The sequence below is a fragment of the Eurytemora carolleeae genome, unplaced genomic scaffold (assembly GCF_000591075.1).
Source record: "Eurytemora carolleeae unplaced genomic scaffold, Eaff_2.0 scaffold689, whole genome shotgun sequence".
Lineage (NCBI taxonomy): Eukaryota > Metazoa > Arthropoda > Copepoda > Calanoida > Temoridae > Eurytemora > Eurytemora carolleeae.
Genome location: NW_019396586.1, coordinates 28,694 through 48,467, shown reverse-complemented (window position 1 = coordinate 48,467; position 19,774 = coordinate 28,694). Strand labels below are relative to the sequence as shown.

Below are 19,774 nucleotides of genomic sequence, written 5' to 3'. Positions count from 1 at the left end.
ATAATGAATGGATCAGATAATGAATGGATCAGATGACACATTGATCAGATAACACATTGATCAGATAACACATTGATCAGATAACACATTGATCAGATAATGAATGGATCAGATAACACATTGATCAGATAATGAATGGATCAGATAACATATTGATCAGATAATGAATGGATCAGATATCCAATTGATCAGATAACACATTGATCAGATAACCTATGGACCGGATAACACATGGATCAGATAACGATTGGATCGGATGACATTTGATTCAATGGGCCCATATTTAGCTTTGGGGTGCTTCCGAGTAATACCAAGCTGTCCACATGGTTAATGTTTCTAAGTGATGCCAAGCTGTCTGCATCGTAAATGTTGTTGTGTTTCCCAGTGATGCAAACTAGTCCGCATAAATAATGATGTTGTGTTTTTGTGTGTTGCCAAGTGGCCAAATTGCAAAGTTAATGTTGTGTTTCCAAATGTTGCCAAGCTATCCGCAAAATTAATGTTGTTGTGCTTCTGAGTAATGCCAAGCTATCCGCATAAATAATGTTGTTGCGTTTCTGCCTGTTGCCAGGTGTTCTGAATGGTTAATGCAGTTGTGTTTCTGTATGTTGCCAGGTGTTCTGCATGGTTATTGCAGTTGTGTTTCTGTCTGTTGCCAGGTGTTCTGACTGGTTAATGCAGTTGTGAGTTGTGTTTCTGTATGTTGCCAGGTGTTCTGCATGGTTATTGCACTTGTGTGTCTGCCTGTTGCCAGGTGTTCTGTATGGTTAATGCAGTTGTGTTTCTGCCTGTTGCAAAGTGTTCTGTATGGTTATTGCAGTTGTGTTTCTGCCTGTTGCCAGGTGTTATGTATGGTTATTGAAGTTGTCTTTCTGCCTGTTGCCAGGCGTTCTGCTTGGTTAATGCAGTTGTGTTTCTGTATGTTGCCAGGTGTTCTGCATGGTTATTGCAGTTGTGTTTCTGTATGTTGCCAGGTGTTCTGCATGGTTATTGCAGTTGTGTTTCTGTATGTTGCTATGTTTTCCGTTTGGTTATTGCAGTTGTGTTTCTGTATGTTGCCAGGTGTTCTGCATGGTTATTGAAGTTGTGTTTCTGTATGTTGCTATGTTTTCCGTTTGGTTATTGCAGTTGTGGAATGTATTCCGCAAATCAAGTGTTCCACATGGTTATATTGTGGAAACATATTTAAAGTTTAATATCCCGGCAAAATCCAATCGGTCAGACCCCCCCCCCCCCTCCCTGGGCGATGGGCTGAATTGATTTTCTTTGATATTTTCAAAAAATAGTATTGTGAATTAAAAAAAATAAGAAATAAAGCTGCCATTCATGATATGAAACAGGAAAAAAGATTTATAGGAGGGATGAAACATTTAAGAAGTCCGTAATAGAAGAACTAAATTATTTTTTAAATATTTGTAAAAAAATTGAATTTAATTTTTAGTACGATTGAATTTACCTGGGTTGTTTATTATTAGATATAGGACTACTGACTACAGGAGTTGGTTTAGCTAAAAATTTGACTGGATTGCTGGTTAATGTTACCACCTGAACAAAATAAACTTCCTTTTCTATTATATATAGGACTACTGACTACAGGAAATGGTTTAGCTAAAAATTTCACTGGATTGCTGTTTGTCACCACCTAAACATTTATGGTAATACAGTTATTTAAGAAAAATCATCACCCCTTCTCTGCTAAGAGACTGTCAACTAAATTGCGATTGAACCTTAATAAAAAATAACATCACTGTAAAAAAAAATGTTATCGCTTTAAATCAAGCCCCGATTCCATATTACGTCATCAGTCCCTTTAACCTGAACAAGAAGAAAAAGCACCCATTTACTTAAGAGGAAATCTTAAATTACTATTTAAATATAAGAAGGTAAACTAAATCAATCCAAAACAGGTTTTGAGTTTGCGCCCTACTATCTAGTGCAGGGTTACCCACAAAGGATGAGACTTCTGAGACGACTGTTCGGCATCAAGATTACCCGCAGCTTTACATGTATCTATTTCATTAAAAAGACTCATTTAAGACTTTATTCAAGTGAGAGGGCCAAATTAAACAATCAAAATGTCAAATTTTCCTGCGTTTATGGTCGTCATTTCTCCTCCTTTGAAGGGAAATATGTATCTATTGTGACTGGTTTTAAAATTTTGTACTATAAAGTTCTACTATATAAAACATTGAAATCTGTTTTTAAAGGTTCTTTAATGTATTCATAAACCTGGTTTACAACAAACTACACATCATAAACTAGGACAGGGAGCTATAAAGTTTTCAACTTTGAAACAAAATAAAACAGCACTTTTGAATCGCTGATATTATATGTCACGTCAGGGAGGAAAATGTTACGTCGCAACCTAAGGGAGGCAATGTCACGTTGCAAGCCTGGGGAGGCAATGTTACATTGCAAGCCTGGGGAGGCAATGTTAAATTGCAAGCCTGGGGAGGCAATGTTACATTGCAAGCCTGGGGAGGCAATGTTACGTTGCAAGTCTGGGGAGACAATGTTGCATTGCAAGCCTGGCGAGGCAAAGTTACGTTGCAAGCCTGGCGAGGCAATGTTACATTGCAAGCATGGGGAGGCAATGTTACATTGCAAGCCTGGGGAGGCAATGTCACGTTGCAAGCCTGGGGAGGCAATGTCACGTTGCAAGCCTGGGGAGGCAATGTCACGTTGCAAGCCTTGGGAGGCAATGTTACATTGCAAGCCTGGGGAGGCAATGTTACGTTGCAAGCCTGGGGAGGCAATGTAACATTGCAAGCCTGGGGAGGCAATGTTACATTGCCTCCCTGTTTTCAGAGTTGCAATGAAACAAAAATCTTCTAATTTAGGTAAAAAATTAGTCTTTCTTGAAACCGGCTTTGCTTAAAAATTTCTTAATTTTCAAGGGATTTTTACGAATTTAACGTTTATGAACTCAGTGTTTCAAGATGGATATGTTGATACCCATATTGACATATTTAGACGAACTTTTTTCTGATTTACATCGATGATTTGTATTACACAACAAAGCAAAAATCTGACTGAGTTTGTAAAATTAAGGTGTTTCGCCCTATTTAAGGGAAAACTATTAATTTTGCAAAAAAGCTGTAAAATAAAAATTTCAGGGAATTATATGCCCCTGTACAAGGGTTAATGAAGGACTATATGTACCTTTGAAATTGTATTTCTCGTCGTAAAAGCGGGTCTTGTACTCGTAATGGTTGTAATTTTTGTGTTAGGAAGGTTTATGGATCTATCAAATAGAAACAACTTGTCAGAAAAATGATGTAAAAAGGAAGAATAAAAAAATATTAAGATATTTTATCATGGATATATTTGTTAAAAGAATTAAATAAATCTTATGTTCATAATCAGGATCCAAATCTTGATTATTTTTTTTCAGGGCGGATCCAAGATCCGCATCTGTATCAAAGAAAGGGATCCTATGAACCGTTTTCAACTATTGACAACGATTTAAAATGTTGATATTAAAGGATGAGGGAGATTTTTTCGTCTTGAGGATCTTAGATGATGTCTCTAAAAGAAATCTTCTCCTGGATTTTCACACTTTGACGAGCAAGAAAATGGCGATAATTTTAAGTAGTCAAAACATTTTTCATTGTTTATTAGAGATAAAGATTGTTTTCAATCGTTGAGAACATTTCTACAACTTGTTTCTATTCCTGAGTGTATTTAAAGGACTACTGCTTGAACCCCGTCCTGCTGATATACTAGACAACGTTATCTTATTGTCCTTTATCTCAAGGTTAGGACGCGGGGAGGACAAGGTTACAGTTCGCGGGGACGACAAACTGACAGGACGGGTAGAGGAGAAGGTTTCTAGTCCTGTCCTTGGAGAGGACAAGGAAGAGAGGACAAGCTTTCCAGCCTCGGTTAAGGTTAAAGATTGAGATAGATTTATTTCTTCCTCTGGTAGCATACGGATACCGTGGGCCTCGAGCAATCTGAAACAATCAAAATTTATTTTTTCGAAAATGTTTTTCCATTATTTGAACCCACAGTCCTCCTTAATCAAAATTTACTATATGTGTAAATCCAAAAAACTTGTCCCTGCAAAATATTTGCAAAACCCAATTTTAAAGCCGTATCTTTGTTGGCTAGTATAAAAATCATCGTCTTGGATTTCCACACTACTGGAAGAATCAAAGTCTATGTAACCCCCTGTAAACCTACCCAACAGCATCATCTTGGTTCTCCTCACTACTGGAAAGATCAAGGTCTATGTAACCCCCTGTAAACCTGCCTAATAAAATCATCTTGGCTCTCCTCACTACTGGAAGGATCAAGGTCAATGTAACCCCCTGTAAACCAACCTAATAGCATCATCTTGGTTCTCCTCACTACTGGAAGGATCAAGGTCTATATAAACTCCTGTAAACCTACCTAATAGCATCATCTTGGTTCTCCTCACTACTGAAAGGATCAAGGTCTACATAAACTCCTGTAAACCTACCTAATAGCATCATCTTGGTTCTCCTCACTACTGGAAGGATCAAGGTCTATATAAACCCCTGTAAACCTACCTAATAGCATCATCTTGGTTCTCCTCACTACTGGAAGGATCAAGGTCTGGTAAACTATTCATCAGATCTTCTTCAACGTTCTAAACAATATTCAGAAATAAGAGTTTTAATATTGGAAATGGGGCCCGGAGCAGGGGTGTTTAGTTTTAAGAATTAATCTCCCCCCACTGGGTAATGATTGTTGAAGATCTAGGAGGAAAATTTTAAAATGGGTCGTCACAAGGCAAGTTTTTTTCATCCTTTTTCATACTTTATTCCCAAAAATTTATTTATTTCCACTCCAAAAATAAAACAACTAAAATATATATTTACAGTTTTTAAAATTGATAAATCCAGTTTTGTCAGAAAAATACCTAAAGTTTTTTATTTCTCATTGCTGGTTCAGTAAGAAGGGGAATTTCAAAAATACGACTTTGCCTTTTTCCTTACTTTACTTTTTTTAATTCACCCCAATTTTGAAGACGGTTATGAAAAGTAAAACAAAAAAAGAGGCAAATCTCAGTTTTGAGACGTGAAGCTTATATACTATCCTAGCTTACTTGTATATTATCTGAGGTTTGTATATGTTCTCCAGCTGAGGAAAGAGCAAGTTGTACAGGGTCAAGATCTAACCCGAGCCGGGACATGTTCATCTAATATAAAAATATAACATTATGCGTATCCTGGTTTTCAAGTACCCCAGCGGGGATAGGGTTAAAAAAATTTTAATAAAAAATCTTAAATTTATCTATAGAAAATCACAAGCATCAAGTAATGGTAGGGGGGGTTTCAGGAATTGATATTTATCCTGGAACATATGTTTTAAAATTAATAATATTGAGTTTTAAAACCTTGGTTGCAAATGTTTGTACTTCTTCCTGCTCTCCTACTGTTATACCAACATCCTAAAAGGGGGAAATGTTGGTTTTTGAGTCTGCAAAACACCAGAAGCCGAATTTTATGGATTTGAATCGCGTCACCGAAACGGTTCAAATTGCGCACTGGCTCAAATCTCGGAACGCTGATTAAAATATCATGTCGAACCAACCATATAACTGTATGAAACGCGTCTAGACGCGGTTGAAATTTTTTTAATTCAGCCTCGGGGAAATTAAAGTAATGAATTAATGAAAAGTTTTAAAATGTACAAAAAGAAATTAACAATAAAAGAATTAAATATAAATAGAAGTGAGAAGTTACCCGAAATAAAGATTATAGTTACCCGACATGATTGCTTAGTTCCCCAGCATAAGGATTATAGTTACCCGGCATAAGGATTATATAGTTACCCGACATAAAGATTGTTAAGTTACCCGGCATACGGATTATAGTTACCCGGCATAAGGATTATATAGTTACCCGACATAAGGATTATATAGTTACCCGGCATAAGGATTATATAGTTACCCGACATAAAGATTGTTTAGTTTCCTGGCATAAAGATTAAAGTTACCCGACTTAAAGATTGTTTAGTTGCATGTAGGGTTGGTAATCGTTTTTGAAAACGATCGTTTAACGATCGTTTTTTGCTTCGTTAAACGATCATTTTTAAAAACGATTGTTTCGTTTTCTCAAAAAAACGATCGTTTTTAAAACAACCCACTCGTTTTGAACTGTTAGAAAACGAAGAACAATCGTTTTTGAAAACGATCATTTTCAGAAAAACGATAAGCGACCGTTTTTTATACGATTGTTTTTAAATAAGATAGTCATAAATGTCGTCTTTAATTAGATTTATCAAATGTCGTCTTACATGCCGTAGCAGTTATAAAATGTTCAGCGGAATTGAATTGAATTGAAGAAATTTGTTCTACTTTTGAGAGTGCAGAGCCGCCATGAGCCCCGCAAAATTGTCAATATGAACTTTAAACCTAATTCTTTATTTGTTTTATATATGCTTGAAATTTGGCACACAAGAAATTAAAGTACAAGATATTAAACATATTAAGTTTTGATCATAATTGTTTAGTTAATGAAAGGTCATCCCTTGAAGACTGATTTGATTAGTGATTGGATAAGGTAATGATTGATAATTACGTCACATAAAGATAATTAATTCTTCAGATCGAAAGAAGGACTGTAGTCTCCTAATTTACGGTTATTATCAAGAAGGGTAGTCGTTAACGACTACCCTTTGTTAACGATAGTTAACGAAGGGTAGTCGTTAACGATCGTTAACAAAGGGTAGTCGTTAACGAAGGGTAGTCGTTAACGATCGTTAACGAAGGGTAGTCGTTAACGATCGTTAACAAAACGACGAACTTTATAAAAAACGATCGTTTTTTAACGATCGTTTTTTATAACGATCGTTTAAAAAACGACAGTTTTTAAAAAACGAATTTTTTAAAAAACGATCGTTTCGTTTTTCGATTTTCCTCGACGTTTTCTTAACGAAACGATCGTTTTTTTCAAAAATCAAAACGTTACCAACCCTAGTTGCATGGCATAAGAATAACAGTTACCCGACATAATAATTGTTTAGTTGCCCGGCATAAGGATTATAGTTAACCGACATAAAGATTGTTTAGTTGCCCGGCAAAAGGTTAATAGTTACCCGACATAAAGATTGTTTAGTTGCCCGGCATAAGGATTAAAGTTAACCGACATAAAGATTATATAGTTACCCGACATAAGAATTATATAGTTACCCGACATAAAGATTGTTTAGTTGCCCGACATAAAGGTTATTTAGTTACCCGACTTAAAGATTATATAGTTACCCGGCAAAAGGTTAATAGTTACCCGACATAAAGATTGTTTGGTTGCCCGGCATAAGGATTATAGTTACCCGAAATAAAGATTATTTAGTTGCCCGGCATAAGGATTATAGTTACCCGAAATAAAGATTTTATAGTTACCCGACATAAAGATTGTAATGTCCCATCATCCAGATTTAATTCTCCATTCCCAATTCCCATTGGTCGATACGAGGCAGCATTCTAAAAATCTTCTATATTAAATCATAACAATGTTAATAATAATGACAACATAAGGCATTATTAACATTAAATACGACTGGACGATGGAAAAGTTCAAAAACTATAACAAAAATATATAAAAATATTTTTGTCCCTTAAATCCAAATCCGAAGTGTCAACTTACAATTAATAAACAATCAGCATATAAAGTTTAGATTACAAACAGTGCTTGGGATCAGCATCCGTTGGATCAGCAACATTCTGGCTTCCTGGATCCGGATCCGCAAATTATGCGGATCCTAGGGGCAAAATATCAACCAAAAAACTGAAACAAAAGCTTTGCTCCGACAGCACAAATATGAACTGTCTCTTAATGGTAAATCAAAGGGGAGGGTACTGTTGTCCCATTTGAATACATTTTGGACTCCTGTCTTCATGTTTTTGAGGAATCTGAATGAAATTTTGCATATGGGCATAATTTGTGTTTGTTTAAAGTAAAATAAAAAATATGGAAAAAAATATTTTTTCCCTCTTTTTCCACATTTTTCCATGTTTTTTAAAGCTTTTTCACAAAAAAATCTGAGTCAAATACCAGCTAGGTGCTTTAAAAACCTGCTTGTTAGTCAAGAATCTCATTACTAACATCAGAACGAAGTTTAAGATTTTTCAGATCCCTTTTCCCATATTTTCCCCCCATTTTATCATATTTTCCCACTTTGATAATATTTTCAGATTTTCTGGATTCATGAATTCATTTTTCTAAGAATCTGAATGATATTTTGCATATGGGAATCATTTTTGTTTGTTTTAAGTAAAAAAAATAAAAAAGTGGAAAAAAAATATTTTTTCCCCCCTTTTTCCACATTTTTCCATGTTTTTTAAAGCTTTTTTGCCAAAAAATCTGAGTCAAATACCAGCTAGGTGATTTAAAAGAATCTCATTACTAACATCAGAACGAAGTTTAAGGTTTTTTAGATCCCTTTTCCCTTTCTTTTCCCGCGATTTAATCATATTTTCCCACTTTGATTTTCTGAAACCGCAGGCATTTTTTTTAAAAAAAGTTGGGATTGAGTATTTGTCAGTCCAGTAGTATCTTGTTTCTTGGAATTTATTTCCCATCATTTTTCATGGGGGGGAGAATTTATGATATTTTTTAGTAGGGTTGTCTATTAGAAAAATTATTGAATAACGAGTATTCTTTTATCATATTTTTAACACGTTTTTATATGCTGCCTTATCTCTATTGCGAAAATGATTAATGAAATACTCTTTAATTTTTGATAAAGTAAAGAAGAAATGTAGAGGTAAGGAGCTCCAGCCCTTCCATATATTGCCCTTTCCTTCACTTCTTTATTGGCCAACCTTCCATCGATTCTCTACCTTCCCTTTCCCTGCGTTCCCCTTCCCTAACTACCCTACCTTCCTCTTCCTTCCTCTTCGTTCCCATTCTACTTCATTTCCCTGTCCCATCTGTAGTTCCCTATGTTCCTCCTTTCGTCAAAACCTTCCCCTTTCCCTCCCAACCGCCCCCTTCCCTATTTTTCCAATTCCATCCTTATCTCTTTCCCTACCAATCTCTTTCCCTACCTATCTCTTTCCCTACCTATCTCTTTCCCTACCTATCTCCTTCTCTACCTATCTCCTTCCCTACCTATCTCCTTCTCTACCTATCCACTTTCCCCTTCCAAATCCTTCCCTTTCTTCCGCTGTTACCCTTCCCCTTTTCCTTTCATTTCACCCTCTCTTTCCCTCCTTTTTTCCCTTCCCTTCCGTTTTCCTTCTCCTTTTCCTTCTCCTTTTCCTTCTCCTTTTCCTTCTCCTTTTCCTTTCTCTTCCCCTCCTCTGGGTCTTTAATTTCTTTCCAAAATTTTTTACACCCCTGTTAATCACAAAAGAGAAATTAATAGTTCTGAAATTGCATTTTTCAGTTATCACTATTTTGTGGAAAAATATGCCGAAAAGCAATCAACGAAAGTAATGCATTATCTGTCAATAGCATTCTTGCAAAAAATATTTTAACCTTGCTAAGGTTTCAGGGTGCATATGTCTAGACACGAGAAAATCAATTAAATTTTTGAGCGTTAAATATCAAAGAATACATTTTTAGAGCTTCAAATATTAATTTCCATAGTTTGGACAAGAACAAAAAAATTATGATTTTCGACTGGTTAGCGAAATAGATCTTAACTTAATGCTACTTTCTACTTATTTTCATACTTTGCATTAAGCGTTTTAGCACAGAAACACCAACATTGTTAAAGAGTGATAAAGGGGTGTGTGAATCGGATACAGATAGAATACACTATACAGGGTGTCCCACATCATATTAGATCGTTTAAAGCTCTAGATTGAGATTTAAGGGACTAATCAGAAAATTTTAAACGAATGAATCCTTTTTAAAATATTATTAAGGCACTTTTTTTTGTAAAAAATGCCAGGTTTTTCAAGTATCATGTGCGTATTTAAGCGAAAAGCTGGAGATAATACAATATGATATGGGACGCTCTTTACACAGATTGCTTACCATTAGCATATCTTTTAGGTCTGGTCTTCCGTTATCATCTGATATATCTATGGGTGTTTTATCAAACTTGGATTCTGCTTCAGTATTAGCGCCATGTTTCAACAGGACCTACACAGTACACAATTCTAGATTTAATTAACATTATTTACATTACAAATTGTTTATTAGAATTATTTACAACTACTTTACAGGGAAGTTGCCTATAAAAACTTAAGGGACGTTAAGTACCTTTACGTCCCTCTTTAAGGGAAATTATAGGTCGGTAATGTAAGTCAAAAGGCGGTAAAAGAATTAATTCCATTTTGTAGAAATAAAACCGATGAATTCCAATTTGAAAGCACTTTTACCCATTATGCCTCTTACTTGTGGTCAGCCTTCAGTCAGTTAGTTTTTGTCTATGTTTTCCTTCGGCATCAACATTTGGCATATTGGAAAAAAGCAATTGTTTTTGAATAGTTTATTATAAACATTTACTATTATTCTTATACTCAGGGTGGCCAAAACTTTTTTGAACAAATCCGTACAAAAATCCGTACATTTTCAGAAGAAATCCGTACAATCCGTACAATTTTCGAAAAAAAAATCCGTACAATCCGTAATTTTTTTTTTAAAAATCCGTACAATCCGTACATTTTTTAAACCAATCCGTACATTTTCTAAAAAATTCGTACATTTTTTTAAAAAATCTGTACAATCAGTACAATTTTCGAAAAAAATCTCATTTTTGAAAATTAAAAGTCAATTTTTCATTAATTGTCCTTTGTGTTCAGTTCATGTAAGAGGGTTTGAACTTCTTCAGCAAGAATCAATCTGTAAAAAATTGGCTTCATACATATATACATTATACAAACTAAATACTGGGTACATGATACTAGGTGCATGATGCTGGATACTGGATACATGATACAGGGTACATGATACAGGATACTGGATACTGGATACGGGATACTGGGTACAGGATACTGGGTACATGATACTGGGTACATGATACTGGGTTCATGATACTGGGTACAGGATACTGGGTACAGGATAGTGGAACATCTTCTTGAATAAGCAATCAAATAAGTACTTATGGAACATATTCTCAAATTTACACTTCTTGGACATATCTCGAAAATTATGAATGAATTTTGATTGTCAATTGAAACATTAATCAATCTAATATTATTTAGAATGCAGAAAATAAGTTAAACTAACTTCATTTTGACGAGAATTTTTTTTTTAATTTTCATGAAAAATTTGCTGAAATGAGTGAAAATTTAAAAAAACGTTGTATTTTCCAGGATAAAAATCCGTACAATCCGTACAATTTTTGGGTTAAAAAAAAACAATCCGTACAATCCGTACATTTTGGCCACCCTGTATACTATATAAATTTTGACCCTGACAGAAGGTATATTAAAAAAACGACCCAAAAACAAACGTGTTAAACGATCGTTATTTTTATATCGCTTTACATTTTTTTTAGGATGAAGACATCACAAAGTTTAATAAAAGCAAACTTTAACTTGAACAATTTTGAAATCTTGTATTATAATTTTTTTTTAAAACGATGCCTAACGATTACCAACGGCTCTTAATCCTATCACTGCTGGACTGCTGGGGGTGGGGAGGGGGGGGGGGGTCAAAGATTGTTGAAAACCGGGCTTTTATACTAACTACCGGGCTTTTATACTGACTGCCTGTGTCCTCAGGCACACTGCCTGAATGACTACTACACACTGTAACAAACCAAATCTTTGTTATGACCCACTTAGAGTTGTCAGATTTGGTAATTTTTGCAAATTATTTGCATACAACCCGTCAAAAGAAATTTGCACATTTTTAGTTTTTCTAAATTACACATCAGATTATCTAAAATATTGCAAAATTTATTAAATATTTGAAATGGCATGGGTAATGGTTTTATTGAACATTTTTTTGAAAACATATATGTAACTAGGTTTTGAAAAAAAAAATCAAATTTTGCAGATTAGCAAGTTTGCAGATTCTATAAGTAGAGCTTAAGAGCTTTCCAATGATGTATCATTTGTCATATTTGGACATCAAACATGGGATTTAGAGGGGGAGGGGTCAATTGGACTCTCCCCCCCTCAGCATATCCTGGTTTTCAAGTACCCTAAGCAGGGATAGGAATACCAAATAAAGAACTAACCTCGATAGAACTAACGTTTCCCCTCTCCACAGCCCAGTGCAGAGGCGTCATAAGTAACAAGTCTCTGGCATCCACCTCCGCTCCGCTCTACAAATGAACAAGAACAAATGAATGAATAAAGCAATCAATCAATCAATCACTCAATCAATTAATGTAAATCAGTCAATATCTACCAATCATTCAATATCAGTGTATTAATAAAGGCTATCAATCAACCATCAACTAATCAATTTGCTATTATCAATTTGTCATTGGATACGTTTTATTTGGTGTTTCATTTATATATTAATCATTAATAAACCAGTCACTCCATCAATAAGTCAAGAAATATAATATAGATATATTTCTTAATCAATAAATCTTTAAATTTATCAATGAATCTATATTGATCGTCCAATCAATGAATATTTTAAAATATATATTTAATTAATAAAACTTTTAAGTATTCAATCAGTCAATAAATATATAATAAATAAAAAATAAGTAATAAATTAAAACAAAATTTTATTGATCCATTAGTCATTGAATATATAAATCAATTAATAAAACCTTTATTTAATCAATTACTTAAAAATGTATAAAATTCACTTTGAGAATTTACCAAACAACCATTTCAATCACAAATTGATAAAAACTAAATTTAGATAAATCATTTTAAGATTCCTTCTAGCTCAGTCCTAGTTAAATCTATCTCACTTGCAGGTGTTCATATTTTCATTAAAAATCATACACCCCCCCCCCTCTCCCTTCTCTTTAATAGTTTTTCTCCCCAGATGTTAAGGGTTTCTTGCTGCATTTGGTATTTAAAATATGTTTCATTAGAAAAAAATGATTTTGGGGTAAAACTAAAATGTATCAAAAAGGATGAAAAAATTACAACTTTTCATTTATTATCTCTAGGAGAATCAACCCCCCCCCCCCCCCCGGGGGATGAGTATCCTTGAATTATGTACCCCTGCTCACTTAGCATGAAACAATTTGAAAATATTTATCCCTGCTCGCTTACCATGAGAAGAAGTTCACAAATGTCTGCATGTCCTTCCTGAGCAGCAATGTGCAATGGTGTCTTATCCACCTAATAGCAAACAATAGATTTTCAATCTTTAAATTAGTACAATTTTTCATTTTTCAAGATAGTATCATTAAACATTTAGACAAAGAAAACCTTATAAAACCAACTTAGCATGGTTTCGTTGGTGAGCGCTCAGAAACAACAAATCTTAAGTTTTTTTTGAAATTGTAACCAGTGAAATTGATGATGCACACTGGACAGCCAGTAGATGTAATATATTTGGAATACTTAAAGGCATTTGATTTAGTTCAGCATAAGCGATTAATAAACGAACTTGAGGCACATGAAATAACAGAAAGTTGTCTGAACTGGATCAAGCAATGGCTTTCAAACCATAGGCAGAGAGTAGTCATAAACGGACAAAAATCAAAATGGATTGAAGTGTTACCTGGTGTCCCACAGGGATCTGTCTTGGGGACACTATTCATAATATTCATAAATGATCTAGATGAAACTACCTTAAGCCCCGTCAATATCAAAAAAATTTGCTCATGATACCAAGTGAACTCCATAAACTCCTTGTCTCACTATGAGACTCTTCAGAACTCTATTACCAACATGTGTAGGCGGGCAGTAAAATATAGATAAAGATAAAGAGATTAAATCTGAAAGCCCCCAATATGGGAGACCCAGACCACCCACGGGTTGAGCACACAAAAGCCTGCACCCCCGGACTCCAAAACACATAATGGAGAGATACAACCAGGAGGGGCAGGATCAAAATCCAGAGGTGTTTACCACAGCCTAAAATGGGTGCACTACATAATTTGATATTACCCTAGTGCACCCCATAATAGTATGAGCTCGAGCCATACAGATCATCTGTCTTGGTGTCATGAGCTTTCACCATGTTTCTCCCTTTATTTCAAAGCTTGGTTCTGCTCCAAAAAATCTTCCAAGAGAACAGTTTTGCTGGAGTCTTATTAAAAATGGACTTCTGCATGACTTATGAATTAATGTTTGTACATAAAAAAACATTTATTCATTTGAAATGTGTTCTAAATCAATACGTAGCATGTTTAGCTTCATCATGTGATATCTATGACGTATATCTTAAACTGAGACTATTGCGGATTGTGCTGTAATATGTAACATGATTTGCCTTATATCATGTGATATAGATAACAACGTAGACATTGTAATTACGTCTCCTATTTTGACTTGTAACCAATAAACCTTAATTACAATTAGTTAGAATCAGAACTCCATTTTGATTAAAGTGTAGAGTATTGTACCCCGTTGAGTATTCGGGTTGAGATCATACCTCGTTTAGGGTAGAGATCGATTAAGGGCTTGATGGGTATGAAATTTTATGAGAAATAGTGTAAAGCTTTCCATTTTGGTCATTTAAACTTGTCTTATAACCATGCTATGAACAAGATTCTGCTTCCTAAATCCTCTGGGGAGACCTAAGTGTACATATGGGGAGTTCCTTAAAACGCCCAAAAACCAGACAATCTGCTTTTTACCTAGCTATCCAACAAAACAGAGCCAACTTAAAAATAAGAAACAGATTCTTCAGCGACCCGTTTAGGCAAAACCTTGAACAAGCTATCCAATAATGCTCCACACATGAAGCTTTTCAAATCTCTTTGTGACAAAACCTGGATGGAAATTTAGAAAAATGTAAACCAGAGAACCCCGCTAAACTTCTACTTGAAGTACCCTGTAGTCGCAGAACAAACGAACAAGTAAAGCAAACTGCAAAATAATAACTTCTAAAGAAAATATAAGATATTGTGTTGAGAACTATAACTTGATAATATTTTAAGGTGGCAAACTAAGTTAAATTCCCATTATCCATCGTTTATTTTACCTTAGTCCTTGCGTCCCGACTGCATCCAGCTCGTAAAAGAACCTAAAATTGATAAAAAAAAAACTTTTCATGTAAAAAACAAACTTTAGATTCCAATAAATATCTTTAACCTATTTCAGTTCAAATTTTTCTAGGCTATTTTGAAAATCCCCCCAATAAAAAATGTTTTATTTAGGATAAGTGACTAAACCATTATTTACGAAAATATGAACTCTTATAATTTGTAGTGTAAACTAACTTTTAAAGTTGTATTAGCATTTAAAACATTAAACATTATAATATATAATGTTTCATTATGCCACTTCACCCTACATAAACTGGTTTATTTTTATCTGTAATTGTAGTTATCTACCTCGCAGGTTGAGAAGTTTCCAAACTGTGCTGTAAGATGAAGGGGGGATGTACCCAACCAATCTGCTGTGAAGGGGGCACCTTTAGCCATGAGCCCCCTAACCCCTTCAGTATCTCCATCCCGGGCAGCAGCAAGCAACTGCTTCCCGAGCTCAACCAGAGAGGCCTAAATTGAAAATTTAATAATGATAAATCAAACTTACTTATGTTCGAAGTAGGGAAATCAGCCCCCCCCCCCCCACATTTCATATTCAGGAGACATTAGTTCAAAATCTAACAAATTGAAAGACTAGGTTTTTAGGATCCCGGTCCATATCAAGAGTAAAAGTCGATAATAAAAACTATAACCAACATTTATAATGACGTGTAAAAGAATTACTAATTTAAAACTTTTTTTCTGAAATCAAAATTATAAAAGGAACTATTAAAACCCTTGACTGTTTTCAAGACAATGTCAGATTTTCCATTTTCGAAAATATCCTGAATATAGTAATTCAGAACAAATTTCACTTTCATAACTTACAAAATAAATCACTGAAATTAAAAATTATCTCATGAAGACTAAATTAACTGCTAAATTATTTCTAGAATCTTAGTTTCCCCATTATATCTGTTGAATAAGAAGAGAATAAAGCTAGTTTATTATTTTCCCGCATTTTAAATAAATAATTTCCCGCATTACTGTTAATTTAAAATCTATATTGTAAGAACAAAATAATATCAATATTTTGATTTCTCAATCATAAATTATAAAAGAACGTATTTTTAATTTTACCTTTTATCAAAAAATATTGTTTTGTTTCATAAGTGCGTAAATGCATGAAAATTGACATTGATAAGAATTTGAGTGTTTCAAAAACGCGACATGAGCTGAAATGCGGTAATTGTTTCCAAATAGGGATATTGTTCGAATTGTTAGTTTAAAGGTAACATTTTTTGTTTCGATATATACTGTTAGCCATTTATTTTAAATGTATGGTGTAGTTTTATTCATCTCGACTTGGATCTAAAGATATATACGCTTGGAAAAGATAACTTTGCAGACTTAGCCCATATCTAACACTCAGTGTTAGTAATGAGCCAAGTTTTAGTCTTGGAACTAATTTCCCCTGATAGTATAGGGTGAGCTAATTCCTAGCACTTTAACAGAGTATGAATTTCTTCCCTTAGAATGTGTTAGGAATGCTTTTATTCGTTTTTATCCACTAATATTGACAAACAATAAGTAAAAAAATAAAATGAATTTCAGCAAAAAAAAAAAAAAATAAAAGTCGAAGGAGCCCTTTTGAAGTAGATAAGCCAAAATAAAATATTTTAAGATCTGCGAGGGATTGGACCAACAAAAGTATCAGATTTCAAGATAATTTGTTTTGGTTGCAAAATGCACAGAACCTTGAACAATAGATGACCTCTCATTCATTTGTTACTATCTCCGAGTTAACAAAATATAAGAAAACCTTATTTGTTTGTTAATTTAACTAAAACCGTCTGTTTTATAAAAATAAATGATATTATTTTCTAAATCCAAGATTTCCTAATTTGTTTTGCTGCAACTTCCTAGATTTAAGGATTTGAAATGTGCAAATAAATAAATTCTGTCATGTCCAAAACCATTTGGAGTTGTTTTCACGGAAACTAGTGAAGGAACCCAGCGTTGTCTGTAGGTTTCCATGTGCCCACCCACTCAACTTAGAATTTTAAAACCAAACTAAGAACATTCCCGTGGTTTACCCAAGTTCCTGAAACTAAATTTTAGGCCAATATGTCTAAACTTGAAAGATAAAGTTTCTTTCAAATAAAATTAACATAAGCATTTCTCAGGTCAATAAAAACATTTTTCTAAAATAATAGTTTGTTTGATTTGAATTTGGTGATTATAGAGCTTAAAAATTTACCTGGGTTTCATCTAGCGGAAAAGATCTAATGTGACCCGTGTACGTTTCCCCGAAAACAGGAACTTGAATCTGAAAAACCATAAAAACTATTAAATCATTAGTTACAAAACGATTCAGAAAAAATTGACAGTGAAAATTAAACGTTTTTCATTGATTTAAGATACATTTCTACTATGAACGTTTTCTTTCTCCGATATCATCGATCAGATCCTCATCAATCTCCGGCCATTTCTCCGGCAGTATATCAAACAATTCATCCTTCACGTCTCCTTGGATCACTATCTCATCGTCCCCTGTCACCGACGAGCTGCAGGCAAACTTTGACGAGAAAAACTTTGACGCAACCTTCAAGTCTATTCCGAAGGTTCTCATACCTTGGACAACAGTCACTGCCTTCTTTTTGCCCCGGGGAGCCATGGAGAGGATTATTTTCTTGTCTTGCTCTGCCTCTTTCTTCTTAGGTTTAACCATCCCTTTCCCGCCGCGCTTTTGACGCTTTTTCTCCTCCGCGTCAGATTCGCCTTCGGCAGTTGCGACACTCAGCTGTTTAAACTGATCCGGGAGATTCTTGGACAACCAGTCCTTGCACCCCTCGTAGTCGGGGTAATTTTCACAGAATTCAAATGGCATTGAACAGTTTCCACAGTACTCAGTCTTAACATACAACCATCTTAATCTACATATGATTTTTTCTTTGAGAAATTATTCAAAATTAATGAAAGAAGAAAAACTATTTCCTATTTTAAACCATAATAAATAGTAAAAGGTTTTAATAAAATGTTTAACTTTGCTCTTTTCTAGGTGTGAAGAAGTTCTGTGTTTTATTCTTAATTATTTTTTTGTAACCACCCCCCCCCCCATCCATCCCCGTTGTCTCAAACCTTTCCCCACAAAGCTCATTCTTCTACATCATAACCCTCAAAAAAGCTGGTTAAATGTTTTTTTGAGGAAGTGGTAACCAAAAATTTTTTGTCATAAAATGTGGACATCTTTTAATGAGGGTATGTTTCCTTAATTGGATAGTGAACTCCTGGCTGGGGTCCAACCGGAAGTGGGAGGTCGTTGGCCGTGGCCACTGGAGCAGCTGTTTCACCCATTTTTCTGCAATCGTCGGATTCTTGCAATTTATTTCTTTGTTTTGCTTTTAGCAAAGGGCATTTCGAGCAAAATATGAGATGAAACCTAGTTTAAGAAAAACGATTACGCTTTGATAATAGCTTTGCGGTCTACAATAAGATAATTGCATGAGACTAGGGAAGTATAGTTGCGCTATGCTAATTTGGTTCAATCGTTCTATAACGTATGGTCGTTCGATAGTTCAGTGAAGAAATAAGAATTAAACTTCCTTGATAGACAAAAAAACGGTTCGGTCCTCGCAACATAATGCGTATTTCAGGTTTGAAGATCTATTCTAAGATTCGTTGCCATGCTATATCGTTTGCACTTATGTCCAATTGAACTAACGTACTTTTGCACTAAAGTCAGCTGATCAGTAACACTCGAAGCCGCAGCGCCCGGCCCCCTAGCCTGTCCTAGCCGCGGTGCTCGGCCCAGAAATTGTCTTAGCGTAACCTAACCCTCAAATAAAACGTTAGTCCGAATGTACGTTAGTCCGATCAATCATTAGTGCAAACGATACGACACCAGCATTGCGTTGAACGTATTTATAATTAAATCCATAATTAATGGTATATTCCTAGTATACGATTTTTGGTATCATCTCCTTCTTCATTTACCCGCACACGTCTTTTCATCGTAAGCAAGATTTAAAATTTTAAAAAGTAATTTATTTTACTATACAGCGTCCATGCAATATATGCGTTGTGTGCTTATCGAATATATATTGTCACTTAATCGGAATGGTTATTTTGTTAGTAGTATGATTGTAATTAATTTGTGCATTTTGAGAAAAACAATATGGATTAACAATTTAAAAGGATTTCTACCTTAGATGGGCGCACATCAAACAAAATAAACCTGTTAAAAATGTTTGAGAACATTCGATAATATATAAATAATTGACTACAATTCTACAAAAATATGAGATTTACGAAGGTACATAAGTATTAATCCTTATTATTGTGAACTGATGGCGTAGACCGCGGTCGCTCGCGAAATCGTCCGAATTAAAATTTAGGATAAAGCAAAATTAGTTTAAACTTTATTCATAGTTTCGACTGGAATCATTTGTTTTTGTTTTTGTCGAAACAGCTGACTGTTTGAGACAATCAGGATGATAAAACGGATATTGAAAGACTGAAAACTTTTAACTCAGTTACCGGAAATGGCGACACAAACTGAAATAATTTTAAACCGCGGCTTTACGTTTAATTTTCACTGTCAACAGATATATGTATGTATAAAGAATGAAAGTACTTACATAAACCCCTTTCGGGGATTCGCCTTGGGACTCCAGAATGATTGGGGGTCTCAAAAATCCTTGAAAACTCAAAAAATTTGCGAATGTCGCACGTTTCTCTATACGTATATGCGCAGCAGAGTAAAACAATGCCGCTGAATTGTGTGTAA

General features: G+C 34.6%; 2 protein-coding genes across 2 annotated transcripts in view; both read right to left on the bottom strand.

Annotated features, from left to right (window-relative positions):
- Nucleotides 1-19,774, bottom strand: part of LOC111705945 (ankyrin-2) — a 23,750-nt gene extending 3,976 nt beyond the window's left edge. Inside the window, exons 1-14 of the mRNA XM_023478658.1 lie at nt 19,626-19,774; nt 17,246-17,314; nt 15,352-15,516; nt 15,000-15,041; nt 13,118-13,186; nt 12,112-12,198; nt 9,957-10,064; nt 7,373-7,453; nt 5,366-5,419; nt 5,075-5,167; nt 4,536-4,615; nt 3,675-3,956; nt 3,163-3,244; nt 1,457-1,545 (exon numbers count right to left, since the gene is read on the bottom strand). Of these exons, the coding sequence (XP_023334426.1) occupies nt 1,457-1,545; nt 3,163-3,244; nt 3,675-3,956; nt 4,536-4,615; nt 5,075-5,167; nt 5,366-5,419; nt 7,373-7,453; nt 9,957-10,064; nt 12,112-12,198; nt 13,118-13,186; nt 15,000-15,041; nt 15,352-15,441 (1,157 nt within the window). The 5' untranslated portion in view covers nt 15,442-15,516; nt 17,246-17,314; nt 19,626-19,774. The remainder of the gene's footprint in view (nt 1-1,456; nt 1,546-3,162; nt 3,245-3,674; nt 3,957-4,535; nt 4,616-5,074; nt 5,168-5,365; nt 5,420-7,372; nt 7,454-9,956; nt 10,065-12,111; nt 12,199-13,117; nt 13,187-14,999; nt 15,042-15,351; nt 15,517-17,245; nt 17,315-19,625) is intronic.
- On the bottom strand, nt 17,400-18,376 carry LOC111705946 (density-regulated protein homolog). The gene is made up of 2 exons (XM_023478659.1): nt 18,256-18,376; nt 17,400-17,899 (listed from the first exon to the last, which is right to left on the bottom strand). Exons 1-2 carry the CDS (start codon nt 18,340-18,342, stop codon nt 17,417-17,419), a joined length of 570 nt encoding a protein of 189 aa, XP_023334427.1. The 5' UTR covers nt 18,343-18,376; the 3' UTR covers nt 17,400-17,416.

Bases quoted from the DNA above. Each gene is read 5' to 3' on its own strand.
- LOC111705946 (XM_023478659.1), bottom strand. From the start codon at position 18,342: ATGGGTGAAACAGCTGCTCCAGTGGCCACGGCCAACGACCTCCCACTT. The intron at 17,900-18,255 runs GAAACATACCCT...TTGTATGTTAAG, and splicing joins GAGTTCACTATCCAATTAAG to ACTGAGTACTGTGGAAACTG.